The sequence below is a fragment of the Chiloscyllium plagiosum genome, unplaced genomic scaffold (genome assembly GCF_037043375.1).
Source record: "Chiloscyllium plagiosum isolate Xiang-an unplaced genomic scaffold, Cpla_swu_hap1 HiC_scaffold_35, whole genome shotgun sequence".
In the NCBI taxonomy this organism is placed as follows: Eukaryota; Metazoa; Chordata; class Chondrichthyes; order Orectolobiformes; family Hemiscylliidae; genus Chiloscyllium; species Chiloscyllium plagiosum.
In genome coordinates this window covers 21,373,585-21,384,673 of record NW_028270173.1, presented here as the reverse complement: position 1 = coordinate 21,384,673, position 11,089 = coordinate 21,373,585, and the positions used below count along the sequence as shown (strand labels likewise).

The 11,089-nt window shown below is 41.3% G+C and overlaps 1 protein-coding gene across 1 annotated transcript; it reads right to left on the bottom strand.

Moving 5' to 3' along the window:
* Window positions 1-6,538: 6,538 nt before the first annotated feature.
* Window positions 6,539-9,472, bottom strand: LOC148140430 (uncharacterized). The gene is made up of 2 exons (XM_087978869.1): window positions 9,409-9,472; window positions 6,539-7,404 (listed from the first exon to the last, which is right to left on the bottom strand). The coding sequence occupies exons 1-2, from the start codon at window positions 9,470-9,472 to the stop codon at window positions 6,539-6,541; spliced, it is 930 nt and encodes a 309-aa protein (XP_087834995.1).
* Window positions 9,473-11,089: the final 1,617 nt, after the last annotated feature.

Sequence of the window (11,089 nt, the reverse complement as noted above, 5' to 3'; positions counted from 1 at the left end):
GATTTTCAAACCTGATACTTCATCCGTTTCCAAATGCAGGGCTCCTGCCCGAAACGTCGATTTTTGCTGCTCCTCGGATGCTGCCAGATCCACTCTAATCTTGAGTCTAATCTCCAGCATCTGCAGTCCTCACTTGACACCGAGTGGATTTTCAATGATTGAGTTATTCTAAATTTAGTCTCCTTTTGTTCATGCTTCAACTGTAGAGCTTAAATAAATTCTGTGATTCTTAAAGCGAGTGCTTTGACCAGCTGTATCTGTCCTGGAATATCCACTCCACATCTGTCTTTAAAATAACAAAAAAAGTTAGGGTCTAGGCTACATTCTTGACATATTTTGAGGACGTCTTGCCTGGCCCATAACAATATGCAGCCTCCAGTAAGCATAAATCCAAACTGAGAGTATTCACGCTCTGTTGGTGAAATTTTGTATACATTGATTATCGGCCGGCTGTTCTCCAGATATTTCTGACTGTAGATCGTTTAATTACTTGTCCCGAAAACCTGACTATGTATGAGCCTCATGTGCCCCATCTACCTGTGTGACACCAAGAGGAGGACCTCCTGATTGTTCTACGACATCGTGAAATCGTGTTTGATCACTGCGTTACCTCTCGCTGGGACCAATTGCAACGATGCTTCAGATAACACCATAATCGAAGGCACTTCACCAAAGTGTTAATCAGACAGAAAATGATGATGCATTACATTCTAACTTGCAGAGAGGAACCTGCAATACACCTTGACTTTTGTTTTTAAAGTACAGTTTCTGAGGACAAAACAAGAATTAATTGATTTGGAGGGAGAGCCAGGAATTCGCAAGTTTTGCTTTATTTTCAATGGTGATTAATGGCAGGCATTCATGTCCGGCATACAATGTGAAGTCGTATACGGTCAGTAAACATCAGAAACTGACGTGGAGGCGCTGGTGTTCGAAAGCAATCGATAGATACAGAAGTGACACGACACCAGCTTATAGTCCAACAGGTTTATTTGATATGACAAGTTTTCGGAGCGCTGCAGCTTCGTCACTTCGCTTTGAAAGCTTAGCCCCCTAAGTGCACGCACGCTCCTAGTGCCTTGCCATGGAGCTGTTTCCCAGCCGCATTGGAGAGTGGGAGCTGCAACCTCCATTGCTCACCTGCAATCACTGAGTCTTTCGGAGACAAACGGGAGGCTACAAGAACATAGCAAGGCAGGCAGCATCAGGAGTTCGAGAAACCAACGTTTCGTGTGTAACCCTTGTTGAGAATTGGGTGGGGGCGTGGGTTCTCTGACAGAAGCAGCGAGTCTTTCTGCAGCCATCTTCAATGTTGACACAGTTTATATCTCAACAGACGATGCCTGACTGACCGAGCAGTCAAGTATTTTCTGCTGTCGTTTTCAGCGTTTTGGCTTTGTATTTTAAGCAGGCATTCTCCCACATGTGGCAGACCTCTGTGATGCACCATGCCCAACCCCCTCAAAATATTTCAACAGTGCAGCCCAGACACTGAGCTTGACAGTTGTTTTAAGCATGTGTACAGTGGATATTCCAGGAGAGATGCGGCTGGTCAACCCACTTAATATTAATTAATACAGTATTTATTTACAAGATTAATGCATGAAACACAAACAAAAGAGACAGAATACCTAATAACTTACCTCATCTGAAAACCCAACAAATTATCAAAACTTGCAACATCCTGCACAAACACCTCATGGCACAAGAGGTAAAATCAAACACAGGGTCTTACAGGAGAGAATTCAGAGAGACAGGTTCAGCATGGGTCCAGCAGCTTCACAACTGGCTGACTGCTTGCAGTGAATAGCTGACTGACAAACACCAAATCAAACCAGAGAAAAGCTAAGCTAGGGGAAGGCCCCACTCTCCTTTCACTGGACAAATGCTTTATTTTTAAACTTGAAAGCCTGTGTTTGAGGCAGTATCTGTTAGCTATGATCAAATTGGCCCTCAAAAATATTCAAACGTAGACATTTCAGAGTCTTTTACGACCTCTCTGAAAGAAAACCAAGGTCAACATAATCTTGTTAAAGTAGCAGCATCATCACTCCTCTCAGACTCTTTTAAGCCACAATGAAAACAAGTCATCTTCGCTCTAGAAGCACTGCCAAAGCAGAATTGAAAAGTGTGGCGATTTCATGTGTGTCAAGGAACAGCAAGAGCAAAGAAGGCCGTGCCACATCCCACTTTTCTCCCGAGGGGCAATTACATATCACCAGGCTTTCTGGGATAAATCATTTAAGCCTCTTCTGGCATTAACATGATTATGGCTGATCATTGATCTCAGTCCCTTGTTCCCGCTTTCTCCACATACATTGTTACTCCTCCAACACTAAAAACTACGCCCAACTCCTTCTACAAATCATTTAATGTCATTATCGCAAATACTTCATACGGCAGAGAATTCCACAAGTTCACGACGGTGGGTGAAGAATTTTGGCCTCATCCCACTCCTGAATAGCCTGCTCTCTATCCTTAAACAGTTTCGAGACCTGCATCTATCCAAGTGTAATGTCCTATCCTTCTCAGAAAAGGTTTTATCCTAATGTGGGATAAGCAATAAGTTTCAAGTAGAGTCGCTCATCACATAATGATGGGGCTCTACGTGGTGCCCAAAAGTATTGTTTACAGGGACTTTGTGGTCCAAAAACACAAAAAGTAGAACAGGCAGAGATGGCCAAGAGAGTATGGATGACTCTATTCTTGGAAAATTTGTTCATGCCTGATATTTACAAGCTACAGATTGTATATTTCAATTATAAGGACATATCTGCCAAACACCAAACAATATCATGGGATACAGCACTATCGGAGCTTCAGGAGTGATCCCATAACTTAAAAAGGAATGACCTGGAGTCTGCTGTAAAGAGGATGAAGAAGCAGAGACGAGTAGCAATATGGTGATTGTCACAGTTCCGGTGTTTAACAGGAACTTGTTGATTTGGCGAGCATTCATTGTACAGGGCTGTTACTTAAGTGTCAGATAAAAGTGACTCTGGTGGAAAAATAAGAGTAAGATTCTCGTGAACAGTGCTGAGGAGGTTCCACGGCAGTCCATCATTTTGCAAAAATAACTGCGACTGTTTGGTGCATTTAAAACGGACTTGCTTGGGAGCTGCCCTAAAATGAAGATTTGTGGCTGAATCCTCAAAGAAAGGAGTTATATTGTACTGGACGCAATTGAGCAGGTTTTTGTCACAAACACGTTGTGTGCCTCATGCTGGTGGCCTGTCTGGCAGCGATGTCTGGTTAATGTTTGAGGTCAATTATTGCTTCCCTGTTCTTTCATGTGAAAACACAATGATGTTGAGCACAATTTGCATGTGAATTCATGTTGGATTTTAGTTTCATTATGATTTTATTCATTTCACATTGTGCTCTTCAGTAACTTCAAATCTTTTGGGGTTTTTTTGACATCTGTTTCATTTTAACATTCGATGATACTGGACTCAGACTTTCATCCAACTCAGTACATCTTTCTCCTGATACCCTTTGCTCCCTTAACCCTCGGAATAAAATAAACTCCTTCTTGAAAGCACTCAATATTTTAGTCTCACCCTCTTCCTAAGGCAGAAAGTTGTGGAGGCTCACCACTCTCGGTGAAGGAACCTCTCTTCATCTCAGTCCTAAGTGCTCAGAGTATGACCACAGGTTCATAACTCTCCTTTAATCGGATCATTCTTCGTACTCTTGCCCTGCTCAGTCTTTTTGGAATTTTTGAGTTTTAAGGTTAGTTTTAGAGAACTAAATTGGTCTAACATCCTCTCTCATTCTTCTAAACTTCAGTGAAAATATCCAATCTTCATAGGTCAGTCCTGCCAACCCAGGATTCAGTCTGGTAAATTTTCGTTATGTTTCCTCTATGCCAATAACTTTCTCATCAGATAAGGAGACCAAATCTGCACTTAATATCCCAGATGTGGTCTCACCAAAACCCGAAATAATCACAACAAGATTCCCCTTCTCCATTTCTCAAATGCTTTTACTATCCAGACAGCATTTATTTGCTTTCTTCATTACCTTCTTCACCTGCATGCTTACTTTCAGAGATTGGTGGACATGCGCACCCATGAATTGTTGCACCTCCTAACCTCCCAATATATTGTCATTCAGGTAATAATCTGCCTTCCTGTTTTTGTTATTAAAGTGGATACAGTCACATTTATCCATCTGTCATCTTCATCTGCTGTGCATTTGGCCATGAAAACAAATTGTTCAAATTACGCTGAAACATCTGTGTATCCACATCTGTCCAAATGTCTTGCAAAATGGTGTCATTGTACTCAGCTCTCCAATTCCTCTGACTGTTCGTTCTATATGAACATCACCCTCTGTGTGAAAAATATACCCCTCAGGTCCCACTAAAATGTTTGCCTCTTTATCTTAATATCTATGCCCTTATGTTTTAAAATTCCATATCCTCGGGAAAAGACCTTGGCTATTCACTTTATCTATGCCCAGCCATGATTTTATAAACCTCTGTGAGATCATCCCTATGGTCCAAAGATTAAGAAGTGTCACGACATATCCAGCCGCTGCTAATCGTCTTTCCCTCCAATCTCAGTAATATCTTTACAATTGTTTACTACGCCAATTCCAGTTCAATAACATCCTACCTATTGCAGGACTAACCGAATTGTATTCAGTATGCCAAATGTAGCTGTAATAATGATCTGCTCTGCCGCAACAAGATGTCCCAATTTTATACTCAATTTCTAACCAATGAAAGCAAGCATTCGAAACGTCTCCTTAATCACCCGTCTACCAATGTGCAACTTTGAAGAAACTATGCACCTGCCTCCCGAGGTCACTCTGCTGGACAACACTCAACAGTTCCCAACCATTAACCCTGCAATTCCTAACTTGGTCTGTGTCACATAAATGTATTAGCTCACATCTATCGAAAGTAGACCCCCTCTTCCGCTATATGCTCATATGTAGCAAGACACGCACAGTATTGATGCATCATCTAATGCCTTTAACATCCGATCCGTGTGCCAACGCACATATGCAGCAATGTGTACCCTACATAAGATGCAATTCAACAACTTATCCTGGCTCCTGGCATAACATCTTCCCAGCTTGTGATGTCTACCATTTAGATGGACATGACATTATACACAATGGAACGCTACCACCGCTGGTCCCCATTCAAACCACACATCACCGTGACTTGGAAATATATTGCTAATACTTCACTGTCACTGTGTCAAGAAGTCTCCTTGTCACAGACTAAGGCCGTTGTTCAATATTGGCCTGGACGCTGCTGTCGTCAGTACCCATGAAAAAGCCATCTGTAGTTTTGATGGACATGGGTCACAAAGTTTTTGTGAATTCATCCAGTAGTACTTCCATCTCCTCTCTACATCGATCTCCAGTCCTCTGGACTTACTAACCATTGTATCTATCCACTTGGTCCAACCCTTCAGCGTTCTAACTGTTTATATCAATTCAGAATGAAAAAAGTAGAATATCAGGTTCGAACCTCCTAAAATATTTCACGAAGGTCGCCCATACTCTAACTCTTCCAGTTGTTTTAGGCAGATGTAAGGTACATATTCCAGCTTTGATGCACCTGGTAAAACCACTTGGCTTCAAATAAAACAATTTATTTACACACCACTGAATGAAACACAAATTGAAATATAATTGGACAACCGAACCAACACGACAAACCCCACAACTTAACAAAGGAGCGGTTCCAATTTGCTGCAACAACCCCATAAACACAGTCCTTGGAAAAAACGTTTAGTTCAAACTACAGTTTCTTACGGGAGAGATGTTAGAGCGAGGCATCTGTCGAATCAAGGAAGCCTTTTATTTTCCTCACAGCGTTCTTTGACCAGAATTGTGCAGCCTGTGTGCTGATACCTAAAACCAAACTAGAACAAAACCACCCTGAGCTGGTAGAACTGGCCACTCCCCTTTCATTGGACAAGTGTTTTTTTAAAACCAAAAGACCTTTTCCCTGATTATTGCTTGAGGCAGTATCTGTTAGCCATGATCAAAGTGGCCTAAACAGAGACAAATCAGAACCTCTGCCTTTCACAATCCCTTTTGGAAAAAAAAATACAAGGACAACAGGACCCTGTTAAGGCAGCAGTATCATCACGATAGACACAGTAAAATATCAGTCACTTGATTAATAATGACGTATTTTATTTTGTTCATTCCAGAACGTGGGCATCCCTGCCAAGGTTGGCATTTTCCCAAAGGGCAGCTAAGACTCAATCCTAATGCTCTGAGATCGACATGGCTGTGGATCGGACATCACATATACGATGGATATGCTTAAAAGCCGTCAGAGGTTCTTGCCGAAAGACAATCAGTTTTTGAAGACAATTAATTTTCCCGCATGTTAATCATGAATGGCGACATAATCAACATTGTGCTCGCGCTATTTGCATGGAAAATTCATCATTTGCCACGGTGGAATTTCAACCTCTGTCCCCAGGATATGAGTTTGGGTTTTAGAATGCTGGAGCAGTGAGGTTATAATTAAACTACCAACTCCCCCCATCAATATAAATTTTTTTCATAACTTTCTGAGCAGAACATAAGGAGATTTCAGCAAGTTCTTCACCTCCTCTCTGAATCTCCTCTGGGTCAGTGCATAAATACAAGTGTTTGTGCAGGAGCTGGTGCACATCAGCAGGAACGCTGCCCTGATTGCCACATAGAGTGAGTTTGAAACTTGGAGAGACGTAATGTGGGCAAAGCTGACGCAGATATGGATGACAGTGATGGGGGCTGACAGCACCATGAAGCAGCCAGAGATAGTGAAGAGCAGAATGATGGAGGTCCTCCTGCTCTTCAGCTCGGGGTCTCTGCCCATTTCCCCAGCACCACAGCTGCTGTCCTTCAGAGCCCGGTGAACTCTGCTGGCTGCTAGGATATGGCCAGCGGTGAGAGTGTTCAACAGCAGGAGCAGGGGAATAGGAAGAAACATGTTTGAGATGTTGGTGAGCCATCGGTGAGCTGCCCAGGCCGGTGAAGTGAGGTAACCGGTGACGGTGCGGCAGCCCCACTGTACATTGTTCAGAACATGAGAGGGCTCATAGCGAAAAGACAAGGGAATGTTGACCATGATGTTAAGAGAACTCACGATGAATATGACCACGTTAGCCATTCTTTCAGTGCAATACATCCCCTTCAATTTGTTGCAGCAAATTGCTACAAAGCGGTCAAAGGTGAAGGCGATGGTAAACCAGATGGAGAGTTGGATGCTGAACCCTTGCAGGAAGGCACTGAGCCGGCAGGCGGGGGTGTAGTTCAGCAGGGAATCCGGGAAATGATACTTGAAGATCTGGCTCACAATCACGTTGAAGACAAGGACCATCATATCTCCTGTTGCCATGGCAATCATGTAGTGAGTGATTCCTTTGGAAAGACCGCAATTCCCTTGGGAAAGAATCAACACTGTCATCACGTTTGCTGTAAGGAAAATCAAATCGTGAGATGTATCCAAACACCCAGAGATGTGTAGCGATAAGGCCTTGGGTTAGACAAGACTGATGTGCTGCTGGCAATTTTAGACTTGAACTTCAATGGAAAACAGTGAAATCTCATTCGCAATACATTGTCTGTGTCATGGAAATAATCAAAGGGTAATTTCAGGACTGGTATATTCAATTGCTCATCACTTTGCACCGTTTGCTCTCCTGATTTCAAGGAAACAAATAGCATTATTTTAGAAGTCACTCAGAGAAGGACCATTGCCACATTCCTGCGATTAAGGTCTTGTTGGCTAAAGTGAGGTTATGCCCATCTCCATTCGAGTCTGGAAGAATATAAGGTGATCTCATTGAAACATATAAGATCTTGCAGGGACGAGACAAAGTGGAACACAAAAAGAGATATTTTCTTTCGACTACAGTGATTAAGACGAGGGGACACGGTATCATAATAAACTGTTTCCTTTTTCAAACAAACGTAAGAAATGTATTATTCTCCGAGAGAGTGGTTGGAGAGTGCAATTCTGTTCCCTTGAAGGCAATGGGATGTTGGCGTTTCAGATTGAGTTAGACAGATTTGGATACACAAAGGAGTGGAAGGCTATGGTTTCCAGGCAGAATAACTGTCAGCCATTGATGACTCATTTTAATGATTGCAAGGATGAGATCGAGAATTTCTGTTCCAATTGTTTATGATCCCATTTTCTGCTTAAGCAGGAACAGCCAAAGCACTCTCCCATGAGGGGAACATCGTCTTAGCATTTACCCTGTCAAGATCCTGAAGAATCTGATGTGTCTCAATTGGATCACTGTTCATTCTTCTAAACTCCGGACAGTAGACTCCAAAACTGTTCAATTTATGACCATAAAACAGTCTTTCCATCCCTCTGATCATCCTAATTGTCCTCGTATGAATTGTGCCACAGGAAAATGTATTTCCTTTGTTACTGAACGAAATTGCTCACAGTGTTCCAAATCAATTCTCAGAGCTGCTTGGAACTTGCAGAAAGACGTCCCTATTGTTGCACTGCAACCCTCTTGAAATAAGAGTCCAGAATTCCACACGCCTTCCTTATCACAACGTGTTCCTGTTTGCTAATTATCTGTTTTTTTGTATTTCTGAAGGCCCCATTTCCCTTTGTGTACCTGCTTCCTGATGCGTGTCACCATTTAAATAAAACTCTATTGCTTTTTCTCCCTTCTCAAATGAACAACTTGACAACTTCCCACATTATTCACCATTTGCAAGATTTTGCCCATTTACTTTTTCTATCAGTATCTCTCTGAAAAAAGCGTTTGTATCCCTCTCAAAATGTACCTTTCCATACAGTTTGCTATCGTCTGCAATATTCCACTTGATGACATTAAGATTTTCTAAATGTTCTGTTATCCATTCGTAATTACCCGATTCCAATGCTTTTTCAACTGATCTAGCTACCCGCATTTTGCTGTCCTTCCTTTTGGAAAGGATGATGCATTGACAGTTTTTTCATGCCTGTGCAACTTCTCCACAATAATAATGCAGACATTATTTCTGCACCGACCTATTTCAGAATGCAAGGTCGCAAGTCATCAGAGGCAGGAACGTTATTTGCTATAAACCATATCAATTCGTGAAATACTCCTCTTTTAATGATGGTCTTCTGACTTACTCCCTCTACCTCATTCCTCGTATTATTGGGATGTTGAAAGTTTCATCCAACGTCAAGACTGATGGAAAATAAACGTTTAACTCCTCTACCGTTTAATTTCGTTACTTCAAACATAGTTGTTTCCAATTCAATCAGCTAGGACAGGACAAACTGGACTCAAACCGAAATCAATGGTAATTAAAAGAAAGGAAAGCTCAGTAGGAAGCAAATGTACAATTCGGAGTGAATATCAAATTGCAAAGATTCAATTTAAAACAGAAGAGGTAAGCAAAATGACACAGCGGTTTCTAATCACTTACCTGGAATTCCAAAAATTGCAAGAACAGGAAAAAGAATTTCTATTAGAAGCGCCTGCACTCGCATTTTCAGGTGTAAGCAGACAAAGTCCAAATGAGTGAATGCACTGAAACACACTTAATTTATACACAAGCCAATCCTCCAGTGAAACAGTAAACAGATCTCATTAAACATGCTATTTCTAACGAACAAATTAACATCTCGCTTAACTGAGCAGCATTTACAGTGAGTTGTATTATCCCCCGAGGATCAGGACCAGTTCTCTCAGGCTCCACAGCTCTTAATTCTCAGGAGGTCATTCAAGACCTGAATGCTTCAGCTCAACTTTTACCAGGCACGGAGAGGTGGTTAGTTCAAGAGGAGGATGCAAATCACCAAGTTTTAGACTTTTAAGTCAACCTGTGCTACGTCACGGCTCTGGACAAAGTCAGAGTTGAATCCAGGCCTTCTAACCCATCCAGAGTGATCCTACAAATGTGCGACGTGAACCCTCAGTTACACATTTCTAGTCTCACCATAGTCTTTCTCTTTTTAGTTATTGCATTCTGTGAAAAATAAAAAAAAACTTTTTACAGCCATTTTCATTTTCGAACAGAAAGATTGTTCTAAACGTGATTTCGATGGTATTCACCGACAGCAGTGATAGCATATACAATATACAGTTATACATTACAATGGTTGACATATAAAACACATTTTACTTAAGTCTGTTGAGACTACGAGATCTAAACTCACATTGTCAGCAACAAAATCGATTTAAAACGAAGTTTCTATTGGAATATTGTTCTCTCAGGCAAATAAATTATTTTTATGCAAGACAGCTCAAGTTTTAAAGTCCCAAAAATTCATTTCGTTCCCCACAATATCTCACCAGAAGAAAAATAATGCTTTAAACATTCCTGTGTTCATTCAATGTTTTTTTTCGCTTTGTTCAATACATTTCTGGAAGGAGCCACAGCAGTTCTGCAGTTCAGAATCAACTACTGATAAAATATATTCACGTCAACATATCACCGGATTTTGCATTTCGCCTTAGTGACTGAGAAAACCATAATCATTTCATCTATTACTAAATAACATTCTGCCAACATCATTCTTAAATTCACTCAATGTTCCAGCATCCAACACACATTCCATAGAATCATGACCGTTGCAGGAAGAAATTTCTCCTGATCTCTGTTTTAAATTTTTTCATGCAAATCAGAAAGCAGTTACCTCTCCACCCAGATTTCCCCATGTGAGGAAACATCCGCCATATGTCGATTTTGTCAAGTATCAAGTCAAGTCTCAAAGACCCAAGATGCTGGAGTTTTGGTGGAAGCCAATGATGTCTGGTATTTGGACTTGGTCATGAGGGGAATTCAGAAGGAGATTGGAGGGATAGAATACCTTGGGTTGGAAGGACCTTTCTGGAGTAAATGGGAGAATGCAAAAGTCATAAAGCTCCTGATCTTAAAATGATATGAAGAAACTAACATATATCCATTGAAATGATGCTAGGAACAGAACATCTCATTTTTGAACTTTCAGTGGGATATCGATCGTCGTGTTGAAATGTCTAAGGAATGCTCAGAAATCAGCGCATCTGGAAAGGAAATGGGGATTAAAACCATAATTGATACGGATTTGTTATTCTCCCTCAACTCTTGATAAAGATATTCACAATAATGAAGGCTTTGATTC